The following is an 18,323-nucleotide window of genomic DNA, read 5'->3' as shown; positions in this document are numbered from 1 at the left end:
ATATGGTTGGGAGATCAGAGAAAATCAATGTGGAAGCCTTATTTCAGGCAAGATAAGACAAAATGTCATCTACCACAGCTCAGAATACCAAAGGTAGAATCCAAAACTCTAGTGGAGTGAGGAGTGGGGGGAGATGAGGATAATGGCCCGAAGACAGACAGAATGGTACGCAGATGGCTTGGAAGTGGCACAGAGGCCAGGTTATAGGCCAGATAGCTGAAAGCTCACCTATCTGAGCACAAAATCCCAAGGCCCCCCAAAGTGGCTTGGCTGTGTTGTTTTCTCACCAACCATAACTTTTCCTTTTGGAAATAACCCAAGTTAGAAAACGATTATATCTCAAGGGAGCCCAACCCCATTCCCCCCTCCAAAAAAAAAACAAGCTTAAGAAAGTACCAAATAACCAATTTTTGTATTGAGAAACAGGTGGAGGTAAGGAGGAAACACTTCAAAATATATTCTTTGCATTTGAGGATGCAGATGGTTCTTTTTTTTTTCTTTTTCCCCCTACGTTTTAATGCAGGTGGAACATTGAATGATTCCTTCATTTCAGCTCCTTCACAGTCAAACCAGGAGGCAGGGACTGTTTAAGTTTCTCTGCCTTCTCTTTGTCTGTGATGACCAATGTGTACAGGTACCTGCTGCATCGAGCTTTAAACTTCACATTGTCCTTGTTTTTCTTGATCTTGACAGATTTGGCATCTTTTCTCCTGGCAGTGAGCAGGAAGTCTTTTATTTCCTCGATTTTTCGGGGCATGGCGGCGGCGGCGGGACGAGGGGCGGCGTGTGGCCCGAGAAGTCGCGCAACTGCTAAGTGGCCGAGGAAGACGGAAAAAAGCAGATGGTTCTTAAAGACAGTAGAACGCACTACCTCCTCATCTTCCCCTTTAGAAGCCCTGGCTTCCTTCGAGGCTCCACCCAGGTACAACCTTCTACATCTCCATAGCTGTTACTGCCATCTTCCCAGAACTATCTTACATCTCTTTGATATATGCCAACACATGTACTTGTCATCTTCCCTCCCTTGATTGTAAGATCCTTGAAGACAGGAACTATACTATTTTTGTCTTTGCAAAGTGACTGATACATGGTAAGCAATAAGTAAAGTATAACAAGTGACTGATACATGGTAAGCAATAAGTAAAGTATAACAGTAACAAACACAACTGTAGGACCTAGGAAGGCTGGGACCCAGGAGGGCTGAACCCAGGGGGACTGGGGAGAACCACTTAAAACTCAGACTTGGCTTATGGGAACGAAAAGGTACGATGTAGAGATGAAGTGCAGGAGTTATTTATTTTCTCTACACAAAAAAAACATGCTACAAACAAAAGATACACACACAAAAAAATTAAACATGAAGCAGTAACCTCTAATTACTATAAAAATAACTCTTCTGGGAAACTGATTCTTAAAACATCTGAGCACAAAGCAGCTAGAAGGACTGCTAGGTCGGGCTTTCACCTTTGGCTGTGATTTGCACAGTCTCCCTGTCTCCCTATACTGTCTTCTTTCATGCTTAGTCTGGGTTTAGACTCTTCTTCCAAGATGTGGTTCTTCCTCTTAGAAAGACAGTAAGAGCGTATAGTGCAGCTGTTTGTTACATAAACCAAAGAAATCGGGAGCCTCAGACCTCTTAAACTCACAAGAGCTGCCTTTGAGGCTGGAAACATCCGTCTTCAGGGTCACTGTTCAGTCACCTAAGCTCAGGGACAGAAATGCAAAGCAGAGGAGACAGCCAGAGGCATGGGCTCAAGCTCACCTAGCTGAGGCCTTGATTTAGCTGTCACTTAGGGGCAATGACCAATTCTAATGCTGTACTAAGACACTGAGGAATACAAAGAAAGGCAAAAATAATTCCTTGCTCTCGAGGAGCTCACAGTCTAGGGAGGATCCCATAGGTCAGGTGGGGTTCACTTTTTGCCCTCACTACAAATAATTATTGATTGATTGGAAACCATGTTTTTAGTACAAAATCTTCTTTACACCAATTACATTGAACAGTTTTCCTGAGGTTTTACTCTTATGAGCAAGACCATTTTTTCAAAATAGAGGAAAAAGTGATAAAAAATGAAAATAAAAACATCAAGGAATGTATCCAGTTGACACAGAATCCAAGCATCATATTGTAGATAGTGAGGCACAATACAGAGAAGGACTGACCTCTAGTGAATGAACTGAAATTTAATATGTCCAGGAATAGAACACCTGTTCTTGTATGAGGTCCACAAGTCAGTATCAGAGGTAATCATGAAAAGAAAATCTGGGGTATTAGATAAGAGAACCAAATGTAAGGAAGATCTCATGGATTTCATGTAGGGGAGTCATCAAGAGCCAAGTGGGATGGGCCTAAGTTAAAGATAGGCAGTATTTATATAGCCCTCTAAGAATTACGAAGCAATTATGTACATTATCTCGTTATAACCCTGACAGGTAGGTCCTATAGATATTATTATTATCCCATTTTTCAAATGAGTAAACTGTAGCTCATCGAGGTTGTGACTTGTTCACAATGTTCCAGATAGTTAATATCATTGATAGAAATTTCAACATAGGTGACCCTGACTTCAAGACAAGTGATCTAATCAGTTAGTGAGGCTGAGGCCCCAGATTCTTGTTAGAACAAGAGATGTACCACCCAAAGGAGGACCCACCCTCTTAACCCACAATCTTAAATAACAGTAAGTAAAAATGCTCAGCTACTGGCCTGAGCAAACAGCTTGGTCATGGGAACTAGAGAGAAGCAGGGGCATAATTAGATGGGAATTAACAGAACATATCTCTTCTATCAATTAAGTCAACAAGTCTATGCTTTTGTGCCTTGTTTTGATTTGTTTTTCTTTTCCCTTTAATTTCTGAGAAAAGCTTTTTTAAAAAAAAAAAAACACCAACTGTGTCCCGGTTAAATTAAAGAAAGAAAGTTTTGCTCACATCTTGTCATGAGATTGGGGAAGGGGAGCTCAAGTTCCCTCAGAGGCCAGAAGAGAATTGGTAAGAGCAAGAGAAAGAAAAAAACACTTTGGCCAGTGGTTTGAGAGTTCACAGGCACAAGCTGTTCTCTGATTCCCAGGGGGCATTTCGTCATAGCCTAGAGTGATACTAGAACACTGTACTGCCCTACAAAATCTACATTCTAAGAATGACTAAGAAGAAGAGAAAGAAAAAGTAAGTAGACAATTAATTAAAAACAAATTGCTTGAAGATGTCTGCCTAAACAGACATCTATCTATTACACTAAAAAACTTAAATATTGTACCAGATCAAATAATAGTCTAGAAATCCAAAGAGAAACTACAATGACTCCACCCCAGAACTACACTAAAAGTCAGTCAGTCAGAAGCTCATGGGCAAAATGGGGAGGGGGGAGTGGGGCTTGGGAGAAGAGGGAGAGTATGCTAGCAAAAACGAAAAAAGAAAGAAAAGAAAAAAGGAAGCCTCCTAGCTAAACCAGAAATACCAATAGACTACAAAGCTCTGTATCCAGAGATAGCACGAGCAGAAACCCATAGTGTGGACTTTGGAAGCAAGAATGTGTGGACAAAGCAGGGATGCCCTCCTCACCCAAAAGTGCATGGTACAGAGTCATAGTCCAATGCTCTAATTCCAGAAGTGGAAGTGGAAGTCAGCACAGGGAAGGAAAGAAAGAACGAAAGAAAGAAAGAAAGAAAGGAGGAAGGAAAGAAAGAAAGAAAGAAGGGAAGAAAGAACGAAAGAAAGAAAGAAAGAAAGGAGGAAGGAAAGAAAGAAAGAAAGAAGGGAAGAAAGAAGGAAAGAGAGAGGGAAGGAAGGAAGAAAAAGAGAAAGACTTTGGAGGAAAGAGAATAAAGAGCTTTAGAAGAAAAAGTGGCAAACCTTATCCAAATAATGGACTCCCTAAAAATTAGACTAGACCAAATTGAAATCAATGACTTCATGACAGAATAAGAAGTATTAGGATGAAATCAAAAGATAGGTAAATGCTATGAAATGGAAGATATGTCAAGGATAGAACTAATTTAAGAATCATTAGGCTCCATGAAAACCATGATTTTAAAAGCCTGGGCACAATATTTTTTTAAGAATGATAACAAAAATTGAAGGTAAAGATAAAAGAATCTATTAATCGTCTTTTGGAAGAAACTCCAAATCAAAAGCAAACCCAGGATACCATAGCCAAAATCTAGAACTCCTCCATCAAAGGTAAAACAATGTAAGCATCCAGAAAGAGGCAGGTGGATTCCTAAGCCCCTACAGTCAGAATTACAGAAGACTTTATAGCATCTACAATAAAGGAGGGGAGATGTTAAAACACAATATTCTACAAGGCTTTAGACCAAGAATAACTTACTTTGCAAAGCTGAATATGATCCTATGGGGAAGGGGTGGGGGAAGGACTTTTAAAGGAATAGTAGACTGGGAAGGGGATAGTCATAAGAAAAACAGTTTCCTGATCCTGAAGTGAGAATTAAAATTGGAAGAAAAGAAAAGAAATGGAAAGTAAAGCAGGTTCCCATTGAGAAATGAGTGAAAAAAATGTGAATGTAATGGAGTGTTCAAATTAGAGATGGAGATAGAGTAGGAAATTAGAGATATTTTTTAAGAATTGGTACCTCATTACAGATGTATATATTCAGACAACTGCATTTTAAAGGGACTTATAGCAATCCCAACAAAGAGTGAAAAATCAAAATAATCAAGAGGAAACATTAAAAAATAAATGAGTAACTTTCTTTTGTTCATTTCAAAATAAATAATGGGTACAGTGCTCATCACACAATTTAGAATGATCCCAGGAGATAAATGGTTAAATTTCCAGTCAGTACGTGTTACAAACGTCTTTGTCTGAGTCAATTAAAAACTAAAGTCCGACAATAATACACCGTATTTGTGGAGGATATAACATTCTTGGGCAATAAAACATGGTCTCTGCGACACTGGCAACCTTTTCTCCTTTGAATCTGTGAGTTTCCCTAAGTGTGATTTCAGCCCACAAGGGCCAGAATACAGCTGCTCCTTCACTGGAAACCAAATAGCCCAACCTCCCACTTTCTATGGCAACATAACTAAGCCCTTCACCATCTGACCTGCTAAAGGAAACCTGCTTTTAATTAACCATTAATTACTTGAATGCAGCCTGCATTATGTGGAAAAACTCAAGTTATTTTCATCTTAATTTAAAAGACGACATCTGAGGCTGAAACTAACAAGTGGATGCACTTTATAAATGCGTGCATTTATATCATTATTCCCCTTCTGGGGATTGGAGGAAAGACTCCCCAGACCTGGGCATGGGAAGGAGGGTGTGGGCCTCCCCCACCATGGTTTTGCAAGATGGGAGTGGGAAGAGAGACCCTGGTTGGAGAAATGAAGCTTTGTCTGGGAGAGGAAAAGGAAAGCTGGAATATTTTTTTAATTGCTTCAAGCAATCATTTGTCGGGAGATAAGATTCAAGAGGCTGCTTGCTGCATGCTAATAAAAATAAGCTCAGAGTTTAAGACTGTTCTGCTTTATTTGATAGAAGCACTTTTAAGTTGCTGGAATTTGTGTACAAAATTAGATCAAATATAAAATAGAAGAAATTTGTCACAGGTGGAGAGTGCATGACCAACGTAATCAGGCTCAGCCACGAGAAAGTGTGTTTGTAAATAGGGGGGCAAGTTGCCTCAATATTGTTATAATTTTATGTGCATTATTTTTCACATCTTAAAGCTGCCCAAGGATAGAAAAATATAGGACTTCAATAACAGTTACCAGCATGGTTTGCTTTTATTACCTTTCTGTTCAAGACCCTTGTTTCCCCTTGTAGCATGTCAAATTGCCCCCAAAACCATATTATACAGCAGAGAAATGTCGTTCACACTTCACTGGCTATTGATTTACTTTATTTATTGGCACAAAATCAGGCTGAGATAAACATTTTGTCCCCCATTTCCACTATTGTAAGCGGGATAGCTTACTGCAGGCTAGGTAAGCCCAAATGTGCGGGGTCACCATTCGACATGGCTTTCTAATCAATGTGTGAAAAATTATCTAATGAATAATGGGTTGCACATTTCCACAAACAAATTAACCAGGGTGAGACTGAAACTAATGATTATATTTATCTAATGTAATTTCACATCTGTTACTAGTGGTAGTCATTTTTTTTCTCTTTCATCCATGGTGTCCTCAAAATTACAACTTAGCTACAGTAACAGGACTTCAGTTTAACTAGAAAAATGGTTTTGGTGGGATGTTTATTTTGACTTCTGGTGCCAGGGGTCCTGAAGTACAGGATGGCATTTGGGAAAGTCTATGGGAAGCTCATTGGTCCTAGATACCATCACATTTGTGATGTTTAGGTAGTTCAGCTGGTGGCCCAGATCCCATAGCCTATGTACTCAGTTCTGTCAGGCCACACGGGGGACAATTGTAGACACTTCTCTCTCCTCTAACCATTTGAATAGCATCACTAATGCTTCTAATACTTGCAGTAATATGATCCTGATCTCCATTAAACATCACAGCAGAATAGAAATGACCAGCAGTCCCCCAATCTATGCAAGAGGTATATTCCTAAAATTTGTTTATAAGTTGGTTGTTTGGAATTTGGAAAGCATTTTCCCACAGAAATATCTGAAAGTTCATTTTCAAGAAGCCTTCCCAAAGTCTTTTTATCCACAGTGTACCTGAAGGGTTATTATGAGAAAAATATTCTGCAAGTCTTGAGATTCATATAAACGTGAGCTAATATTTGTTGAGACTAGTACGGTACGAAGAGGATTATAGATCCTAATTTTAATATTTGTATAGGAAAATGCTTTTCAATTTTCAACATTAGGGTGCCAACAACACATTTTCCTCTTTCAACTATAGAGATCTAAACTACTGAGACCTAGAATATTTACAGTCGAATAGGGGCTTGGAGAAGGAGAAGAAATAGGGGATCCAGGGTTTGAGACTTTCTGATGATGTAAACCTGTAAGGATACTTGGCCTCAGGCTTATTCCTTATTTATTTTCTTCCTTTCACCTACCTATTTCCCTTTCTGTGGTCACCACCTGCTGTTTGGACCAAGGTTTCATTTCTTTTCTGGTCCATTGCAGAACACATTACAGCATCCAAGTTTCTCCCCTACCATCCTGTCCCTGAAGCAAGTACATAGAAAAATCTCTAAGTGGCTAAGTATTTTTTTTTTTGCTGTGCTAAGGAGATTGAGAAAAAAGACTTCTTCCTCTGCCCTGCTTATCCCCCTCTGCCCTCTCTTTACCCTTTCCATATACCTAGCTTAAAGGGGAAAAACCTGTATAAATATATGGGGGGAAAAAGCTTTCAGTGAAAATAATCTATGTAATAAAACAGACCAGTCAAGTAGGACCTTGAAACAAATGAACACAGTGCTTTAGTGTTAAATACATCCAAGAACACAAATTACTCAGGGAGAGACTCTTTGTTCTTTAACAACTTCTGGGGAAACTGGAAAATAGTTTGGCATAAAATGATTTTATACCAGCCTCTTACACTATATACAATTTCCAAATGGATAAGTGACTTACATGTAAAACTTCACATTAAAAAAGGATAAAGTGGAAAAAATTGTCTTTCACAGTAATGGTTGCAGAAGAATTCATAACCAAACAAAGAATAGAGGTGATTACAAAATATAAAACTGCCAATTTTGATTACATAAATTGTAAAAGTTTTTGTGAAAACAAATCAACGCAGAAAGATGAGAAGGAATTGAGGGGGAGATTTTTTTATATCAAGCATCTCTTCCCAAGTTGATATTAAAGATATATAGGTAATGGGTACAAATATGTAAAAATAAATAACTCCCTAATAGATAAGTTATCATAAGATATGGATGGTTTTTAAAAGAAGAAATATAAACAATCAACAACCATATGAAAAATGTCTCCACATGGTTAGTGTGAAAATGCAAATTCAAACACCTTTGAGGTTTTCCACCACATGGAGTAAATTGGCAAAGACGAAAAAAGTCAATGTTGGAGCTGTGGGAAGATAGGGATACTGATATACCTTTGGACGAGCTGTAAATTAGTCCAACTATTTTAGAAAATAATTTGAAATTTTGTGAGAAAAAATATGAAACTCTTCATAGCCTTGATCGGTTGAGTCTATTTTGATCCATCCATCCAAAAATATTAATGACTTTAAGAAAGATTTCATATACAGTAATGTATGTATAATAATAACAATATGCATATATATCTAGTTGTGCACTAAAATAAAATACTAGTGACTTTTTGTGATAGCAAGAACCTGGAAACAAATTAGGTATCTAATAATTGGGGAATGACTGAACAAATTGTGATAGCTACATTGCTTTGGACTTGACTTTGATCAGGCTAGTTGCTTGGTAGTTTTGGTTTGATATTGGAATAAAATGAGCTACACTTAAGTCATTCAATAGTTAACAAAAGGAGATTTACTTAGCCATAACAGGAAAGGATGTTTAACAAGGATAGGCATCAAGAATCTTTGAGCTGATTCAGGTGAGCGAAGCTACCATCATGATCCATTAGCCAAGGGGCTCGCAAGCTCCTCCAGTAATGAGGCAATGATGTCAATACCCAAAGCCTGTAGTCCTCTGCGCCAATCAAGTCTCAAGGAATGTCTCAATACCTTTCAAGGAAAACCTAGCTTAACCTGCATGGGCAGACAGGTTAGCATTTTTACTCCTATCACGTGTGTTCATGCAGTGGATTATTTTTGCGTAGAAGATGGACTGGTCATCTAGCAAGATTGCCAGCTGATTGTCAGCTCTTATGTTTCACTAGTGTTCTCACAATTCCAAGATAGCTTGAGGAACTTGAGATTTCATTACCTGTACCACACTTATGGAAGGAAATGGACAAGAGTTACATTAAATAGGCAGCCATAAATGGGTTACAATTTGCATTGTTGGAGAGAACACACATACCAGGGAGATCACTGATCCATTGCAGTTGTTATTGCTCATCCTTTGTTTTCAAAGAGGGTTAGTGACATCACAGGATGATATCTTGACTTGCACATGAATTGGATTTAAATGGGGGCAGAGTTACACAAAGTCCTCAGCCTCACTCTCTCTTCAAGGGTCATCAAAATTCAGTGGCAAGACGAAAGTCATGATGACTGATGATGGCCCTTAATGCAGTTGACGACCTTGGTGTCTTCTATGTTTGACCTAACTCTAAGCACTCCAGACTGCCTGCTTTAGCCACGTTCATGGCTATTGGAACAAAATGTTTTCATCTTCCCATTCTGCCAGGGGAAGTCTTCACATACTTAGGGTAGACAACCCCCTAACTCACCAGTGAGTTTGAAGACTATTGGTTACTCTCGCTCTGGTTTAGCCTGTCTTTGAAGACAGACTTTTTTTTTACTGGGGTGGGTCCACTGCACATGCTACAGCTTCTTGGAGCCACAGGTGAGAGCTGTCTGGCAGGTGGACACCAAGGGTAGATGAGTAGCCCTGAAAAGGGCTTGGCAAACCCTCACACCAAATTGCTAACCTGGAGGGAATACACATACCAAGCAGATCACTGCTCCATTGGAGTATTACAAAATTATAATAAAAATTGATAAATGTGAGGAAGTCTGAGAAACATGGGAAAATCTTCATAGCCTGCTAGGCTGGATGATAAATACAGAACCAGGAAAATGATGAGCACAATCACTACATCCTACACTAAATCACAGGCATCAAACTCAAAAAGAAATGGGGATCAATTCATACTTAAGGATCCCTGTGGAGTACATATTAACTCAGTTTTAAAATGTAATATGCTTCATTGTATTTTTACTTTTTGCTAAATATTTCCAAATGACATTTTACTCTGGTTTGGGACATGCTCAAGTGTGTTGTGGGCTGCATGTGGCAGCCCACAGAGCTGTGTGTTTGACACCTTCACCATGAATGAAATCATCAAAAAGCAGCTGAACTTAGATTACAGGAAGTGACCAATCATCTTGGTTCTAGAGAATTGAGTATGAAATACGTTCATTTTTTTTTCTTTGTAGGTAGATGACGGCCTACTGATGGGGATTCCTGAACGCTAGCTAACAGATTAAAGTTGTGGCAGCTGGTTTTCATTAACTGTTTCTCTTTATTATAAAGGGAGGAATCTGTTTATGTGGGAAAATCCAGAAGTGACCACAGGGCAAAAACTAAAAGTACAGGAAAATTAAAAAGAAAACAAGAAATTAAGCAAGACAATTGCAACACAAGTATTATAGTTATTACTTTTTATGTTTGGTTTACTTTGAGCTTTGAATGAATCGGTTGCCTCAGTTCTTTACTTGCTGTTAGACCATATGAGGAAGGTCTTCTTAATCTGGAGACTCGATGTTTTGAGATTTCTATGACAGTTTCACTATATGAATGCAAGACTTAATCAGGATGACTTCTGGTGTGATATGAGGTAGCTAAGTGGTACGGTGAAAGGAGTTCAGGGACCAAGCTCAGGAAGACTTGAACTCAAATCTGGCCTTAGATACTTAATAGCTGTGTGATCCTGGGCAAGTCACTTGAAAAAAAAATCTGTTTGCCTCAGTTTCCTCATCTGTAAAATGGAGATAGTTACAGCACCTACCTTCCAGGGTTGTTGTGAGGATCAAGTGAAATAATAATTGTAAAGTGCTTAGCACAGTGCCGGGGACATAGTAAGGGCTATGTAAGTGTTAGACATTATTATCCTCTAACAAGGCAAAGCATGGCCTCGGCAATCTGCAGCATCGGGCTCCGATTCCACCTCTGACTGTTACTGGGGGCATGACTATGGGAAAATCACTTAACCTCTGTCTGCTTTAGGGTCTTCATCTTTAAAATGGAAGTAATAACACTACCTACCTCACGGGGTCATCGCGAGGATAAAATAAGACAATGTTTTTAATATCGACTTAGTTTTAAAATGTAATATTTGTTGTACAATCATTTTAGTCATGTCTGACTCTTTGTGACCTCATTTGAAGGTTTTCTTGGCGGAGATATTGGAGTGGTTTGCCATTTCCTTCTCTAGCTCATTTTATAGATGAGGAACTGAGGCAAACAGGGTGAAGTGACTTGCCCAGGGTCACATAGCTTGTCAGTGTCGTAGGTCAGATTTGAACTCATGGAGATGAGTCTTTCTGACTCCAAGCCTGGTGCTCTATCCACTGTACCACCCAGCTGCCTAAAATGTAATATTATCTATGTTTTATTATATATACATATATGTATGTATGTCTATGTGTATATGTATACATATACATATATACATACATGTATATATACATACATGTGTGTATATATATACATACACACATATATGTTTTTATAATCTCTTGGCTAAAGTGTACTTTGCAAACCTTAAAACAATGTGTAAGTGCTAGCCATTATTACCATTAAACAAAGGCCAAAGACAGATCCCTGAGACATTCTACTGGTGCCCCTCCAAGTTGACGCTGAGCTCAGTGTCTGATCTGAACTTAGGTCTTCCTGACTCCATGTCCAGCTTTCTATCTACTGTGCCACCTGTCTCCTATTGAATGTTGCTATCAGTGGTTTGGATGAATGAACAGATGGAATCCCCAAACTTAATACAGTGACTAAGAATAGCCCTCATGAAACATTGAGAAAAGATACTCTTCCCTTCCTCCTACTTTAAAGACATAGAGGACTATGGATATTTAACAGTCTCCTTAATGGAGATGGTCAATGGTCCTGAGTCCAAGAGCCCTGGGAATAGCAGCACCTCCCAGACCACTAGATCTGCTTTCAGTCCAGCTCCTAAAGCCATGAACTAGGCAAACCACCCTTGCAGAGATTTGGCCTGGCAGTTGCTTCTGTGGGTGCTGCAGCTGTCTCCTCCAAAGTCACAGCCACTGAAGACAAAAAAAGGGAAAGTTTTTAAATTTACAAATTACATAAAACTAGGGAGGGACAGCTAAAACACTTAATATTAGGAATCAAAAAATCTATTGACAAACTAGAACATTGAGACAAAGCTAATGAGATGAAATTTAATAGAGATAAATGAAAGTCTTTATACTTGGATTAAAAAATCAACTTTGCAAGTACAAGATGGGGGCAGGTGTGGCTGGAATCATCTTGTCTGGAAAAAATTACCTGAAGCTGAAGAACTCATGGCCCTGTGTTGATAAGCAGAGCTGTCAATCCACCAGTCACTCTTATTCATTCCATGTCTTTGTGTGGACTGAGCTGCTCTTTCCAGCCACTGCCTTAGCTCCTCTCTGGAGGAGTAGTTCTCCTTTCAAATCAAGCCATAGGAAACCATGAAAATGAAGTGACAAAGGCCCCACCTCCAATGCCAGCCCAGCCAGTTACAGTGACCTTACCACCCCATGCCAGCCAGACTGCTGATTCAGAGAAATAGGAATAAGTATTCTCTCTGTGATGAAGGATCATAAGATGTGAATCAATGATTCTCTTTTCTTTAGCTCTAAGCCCCCTGCCAGAGAACTATTATAGCAAAATTCTGCACTGATTATAATCTACCCCTCTCCTCTACCACGTCTTCCCTTACTGTCCTTTTCCACTGTGTGGCAAGTATAATAATAATAATAATGACAGCTGGCATTTCGTGGCATGTTACGGTTTGCAAAATGCTTTACAAATATTACCTCATTTTATCATCTCAACCACCTTGGGAGTTAGGTGCTATTCCCATTTTATAAATAGGAGAAATGAAGCATGGGTAGATTAAGTGACTTGGAGGCAGCTAAGTGACACAGGACAGAGTCCTGGACTTGGGACCAGGAAAATGTGAGTTCAAACCCTGCCCCAAACCTTACTAGCTGTGTGACTCTGGGCAAGTCATTTACCTCTCTGCCTCAGTTTCCTCAATTGTAAAATGGAGATGATAATAGCACCTTACCTCATAGGGTTCTTGGGAAGATCAGATGAAAAAATATACATAAAGTGCTTTGCAGACTTTAAAGCATTATAGAAATGCTAGCTAACAAGAGACTCGGAGCTCAAAGGGACCCTAGAGGACACTGGGTTCAATGCCCTCATTTTACAGAGGAAGAAACTGAGGCACAGAGAAATGAAGTGATTTGCCCAGAATAATACATCTAGAAAATGGCTCAGGCCTTGGGACTCAAGCCTTCTAGACTCCTAATTCAGAGTTTACACATTATGTCACCAAACAAATGGAGGATACACTGCACTTCAGTGTAGGAGGTATGAAGGGAAATGACGTTGATCTGGTCCATTTCATTCATGCACGATCTGTCTACACAGATCCTGCCCTGGAGAGTCTGGCACTGAGAGTGGCAAATTTGGTGTTGTTTCCTTTTGCAGCTAACACTATTGCCTCAGGAGAGGTTGTTACTGCGCCTCTCCTATATCCACATGCTGTTCTGGTGCTGGTTCTCTCTCTCTCTCTCTCTCTCTCTCTCTCTCTCTCTCTCTCTCTCTCTCTCTCTCTCTCTCTCTCTCTCTCCCTCCCTCCCTCCCTCCCACCCCTCGATAGGGGGAATTCTCTCCTTAAGCCTTAATAGACCATTGTTTCTAACAATTAGACTATTCATCCAGTAGGAGACCCACCAGCTGGCAGCTGAACAATTTGAGAGCTTGAGACAGGGTTGAGACACATCCAGCAAGGGACAGACACACTCTCTACAGAGTCACAGACACAAGTCAGAAGAGCATTCTAGGCAGGGAACAGTTTTAAGGACGTTGACCTTATGGGAATGAGGAGGGTGACCTCCCAACTATGGATTCAAAAGAAATTAGCCATGTAAATCAAAAGTCTTGCTGCAGGAGCCCTAGCAGAGAGACCCTTCCAGCAGAAACTCTGTATCTGGGGAAGAAAACCATTAGAATATCACAAAAAAGAGAAAGGACATGGGGCCTTATAGCACCAAGACTCTGCCTTACTGACCACATCTGTTCCCTTTCCATGTGCCTCTCTACTAATACGCTCTAAGGTTGTGCCCACTCTTCCAACTGATGCTTTGTATATTTGTGGGCGAATGCATCCTACATTTGTAGGGGGATATTTTGTAGCTATTGTTCTTACACAGAAATTACACAGGGAACATTTTGTAGCTATTGTTCTTGCACAGAACTTACACAGGGAATATTTTGTAGCTATTGTTATTGTGCAGAACTTACACAGGGAATATTTTGTAGCTATTGTTCTTACACAGAAATTACACAGGGAATATTTTGTAGCTATTGTTCTTATGCAGAACTTACACAGGGAATATTTTGCAGCTATTGTTCTTACACAGAAATTACACAGGGAATATTTTGTAGCTATTGTTCTTATGCAGAACTTACACAGGGAATATTTTGCAGCTATTGTTCTTACACAGAAATTACACAGGGAACATTCTGTAGCTAACTTACACAGGAATATTTTGTAGCTATTGTTCTGACACAGAAATTACACAGGGAATATTTTGTAGCTAACTTACACAGGGAATTGTAGCTATTGTTCTTACACAGAAATTACACAGGGAATATTTTGTGGCTATTGTTCTTACACAGAACTTACACAGGGAATATTTTGTAGCTATTGTTCTTACACAGAACTTAGGAAACATTTTGTGGCTATTGTTCTTACACAGAAATTACACAGGGAACATTCTGTAGCTAACTTACACAGGAATATTTTGTAGCTATTGTTCTGACACAGAAATTACACAGGGAATATTTTGTAACTAACTTACACAGGAATATTTTGTAGCTATTGTTCTTATGCAGAACTTACACAGGGAATATTTTGTAGCTATTGTTCTTACACAGAACTTAGGAAACATTTTGTGGCTATTGTTCTTACACAGAAATTACACAGGGAACATTTTGTAGCTAACTTACACAGGGAATATTTTGTAGCCATTGTTCTTACACAGAAATTATATAGAGAACATTTTGTAGCTATTGTTCTTACACAGAACTTACACAGGAAACATTTTGTAGCTATTGTTCTTACAAAGAAATTACACAGGGAACATTTTGTAGCTATTGTTCTTAAACAGAACTTACACAGGAAACATTTTGTAACTATTGTTCTTACACAGAACTTACACAGGGAATATTTTGTAGCTATTTTTCTTACACAGAAATTACACAGGGAACATTTTGTAGCTATTGTTCTTACACAGAACTTACACAAGGAATATTTTGTACCTATTGTTCTTACACAGAGTTTGGGTTTGGAATCCAGGGGAGAAGCAGGATGAAGGAATGAGATGAGGACAGCCTTAGAGAGAAGAGCTTGACAGTAAGGAAGGACAGAAGGCTCTGCCCCTTCTAAACAATCTCTTCTCCTACTGTCCTCTCTCTTTCCCCATGTAAGTTAGGAGTAAGAGTAAGATTCTTCTAAATTAGCTCTCTGTATGCTCATTTCCCATTAGGGTTTGGGAGTGAAATAAAGAGAAAAATAGTCTATCTTGTTTTGCTTCCTGGACATACAGCTGCACTAGAGTATATCTTTCTCTTGGAAAGATTATCAAGAATCCAGCCTCACTCCTTTTTTCTCTTAACCCAGGATAATCCTAGACAAAATGAAGCTTGTATTTAGCACCCATTAATTTTTCCTCTCCTTCCTTCTTTACCCTGATTATGGTGCTTTTTATTTCCCCTCCATAAAATCCCCCACACACACACTAGATGCCTAGCATCCTCGTGTATCCCTCTTCCTGCTCAAGACTCCCCAAAATATGTCCATACCAACTATTCCCCTTTTCTCGGAAGGAAGGAAGGAAGGAAGGAAGGAAGGAAGGAAGGAAGGAAAGAAGGAAGGAAGGAAAGAAGAGAAATTGCAATCCAGGGAATAGGCCAAATGTGGAGAAAAGGAGAGCAGCTAGGACAGATTATTATAGAGGCATGAAGGACTTGGGCACCTAGGATAGAAGGGAATGATGAGGGTTGGGGCATGAAAGGAGACTACAAAATAACACAGTGAAGAAATTGCCAGAAGGAAGGGGGAAGTAATGAAATTGAATATAATTTTCATAATATTTCCTAGGGCTAGCCTTCATCAGAAGCATCTCTTTGTAATCTGGGAAATGGGGAGAAACAAGTGTCAGTCTGAGGATGGAATCTTAATAATCTCCCTAGAGTTAAAAATATCCTGCTATATTAATAAATAATTTGTTGTTGTTGTTCAGTTGTTTCAGCCATGTCTGACTCTTTGTGACCCCACTGGGGGTTTTTCTTGGCAAAGATACTGGAGTGGTTTGCCATTTCATTTAATTTCCATTAATGAATAATAGCTACCATTAATTTAGAACTTTAGTGTTTGTAAAGCACTTTACATCTATTAGCTTATTTTCCCTATCTGAAAAATGATGGAATTAGACTAAATGACTTCTAAGGTGCCTCCCAACTCTATATCTATGAAGCTGAACTAGGTGACATGGTGGTAAGGAAATATCTTTCAACCTCTCATTATACTCTCCCTCACCTGAACCCATGTAAATTACCTCTGAAGCTAGACTGAAAAAGGGCTAGGTGGGTATGGTAAAGCTGACAACCTTTATCTTATTTCCTCTTCTCCTTTCTCTGGCAACTAAATTGTTGTGCTCCTTTTAAGTAAATGTACAAAAACTTTATATGCATCAGTCAGTCACGCAGTTTCTACTCTGTGCCAGTGTCACTATGCTAAGGACTGGTGATACGATGAAAGGCAAAAAACCAGACCCTGCTCTCAAGGAGCTCACCTTTGAATGGAGGAGAGAACATGAAAAAACTATAAATTAACAATATCCAGAATTAACTGGAGGCAACCAATAGAGAGAAAGAAATGTGAAGGGGAATCAGGAAAGGCTTCTCATAGAAGATAAGATTTCAGGTGAAGCTTGAAAGAAGCTGGGGAAACCAGGAGATGAAGATAAGGAGAGAGAGTTTTCCAGCATGGGCAATGGCCAGTGAAAATGTCTGGAGTCTGAAGATGGAGTGTTTTGTGTGAGGAACAACAAGGAGACCAGTGGTCACTGCATGGAAGAGTATGTGGGGTGAAAAAGGTACAAGAATACCGGAAAGGTAGGAGGGGGCAGGCTGTGAAGGCCAGAAGGCCTTCAGAGGATTTTATATTTGAACCTGGAAGTGATAGGGATTCACTGGAGTTTATAAGTGGGGATGGGGAAGGGGAGTGATGGGCCAGATCTTCACTTTAAGGAGATTGCTTTAACAGCTGAGTGGAAAGTGCATTTGAATGAGGAGAGAGATTTGTAGTAATGAGTCCAACCCACAGGTTATTGCACTCTGCCAGACATGGGGTAATGAGGCAGGCAGGGAAAATATTATTAGCCTATTTTACAGGTGAAGAAATTAGGCTAAGTGGTAAAGTGACTTATTTTCTCATGGTCACATAGCAAGTGAATACCACAGACAGAATTCACACCCATTCTCCTGACTTCTCTGAGGCAGATTTTTCTCCTTTGTAAAAATTAGAAGGTAAATTGCATGAGCTCTAGGTCTCTTCTAGTTTAAAACCCTATGATCCTGTTTCATGATGTCAAAGGCTGAGGACACTGGAGCCTCATCAACACATGTTGATTAAAGACTTTTGATATAAATGGAACTGGCCAAGATATGGGAGACACTGACACAAGACCACCCAGCAAGGCATGCCTGCCGCAAAGAAGGCTCTGTGCCATATGAACAAAGCACAATTGCCGTAGCTCAAAAGGAATGTGGCATGTGCAAATTTAGAGCCATCCCTGCTCCAAATGCTCATGTGGACTATTTGTGCCCAACTTGTGGTAGAACCTTCTGAACTCATATTGCTCTGATCAGCCACAGTCAGACATGCTATACCTTGACTACAACATAGAGATGTCATTTTAGTCCTCTTCGATCTGGGGTGCTGAAACAGTAAGGCAATAAAACAATGTAGATGATAATTGTCAAAATGCCCATGTAGTTCTGTGTCACAAGGTATGAGAGACTCTCCATAAAGAAGGTAAAAGAAGTGTAACATTTATTCAAACACCAGAAAATCATATTTCATAACCAAATGTTCAGCTCCCATAGCCAGTGAGCCCACTTTATCATAACAGCAAGGAACTTAAAACACCATATCACAGCCTGCAGCCTCACCATCCCAAAACCTCTCTGACCCCTTGCTGGGGTCTTCCCAAAGACAAACTCACAGTACAGCTAAGTCAGCCTGTCCAGTTCTAACCATCATGAGGGTGGCCATTAGCAGCCATTAACAGCCATAACATCTATCTCTCTCTTGCTCTCTCTCTCTCTCTCTCTCTCTCTCTCTCGCTCTCTCTTTCTCAGCATTTCCTGTGATATAACTTCCTTCTACTGTCAGGAAGCTCCTCCCAACACACATGTCTTAGCCTTCCTGTGATGTAAGCAGGTCACATGGCCTATTAGTGGGTGGGAGAGATCT

The 18,323-nt window shown here is 39.6% G+C and overlaps 1 protein-coding gene across 1 annotated transcript; it reads right to left on the bottom strand.

Moving 5' to 3' along the window:
* Positions 1-544: 544 nt before the first annotated feature.
* On the bottom strand, positions 545-799 carry LOC118834930 (60S ribosomal protein L38-like). Its single transcript, XM_036742365.1, has one exon. The coding sequence runs from the start codon at positions 755-757 to the stop codon at positions 545-547; it is 213 nt and encodes a 70-aa protein (XP_036598260.1). The 5' UTR covers positions 758-799.
* Positions 800-18,323: the final 17,524 nt, after the last annotated feature.

Source organism: Trichosurus vulpecula, chromosome 1, assembly GCF_011100635.1.
Source record: "Trichosurus vulpecula isolate mTriVul1 chromosome 1, mTriVul1.pri, whole genome shotgun sequence".
In the NCBI taxonomy this organism is placed as follows: Eukaryota; Metazoa; Chordata; class Mammalia; order Diprotodontia; family Phalangeridae; genus Trichosurus; species Trichosurus vulpecula.
Note: the sequence above shows the minus strand (reverse complement) of the source record. Positions and strands in the feature narration are given on the sequence as shown.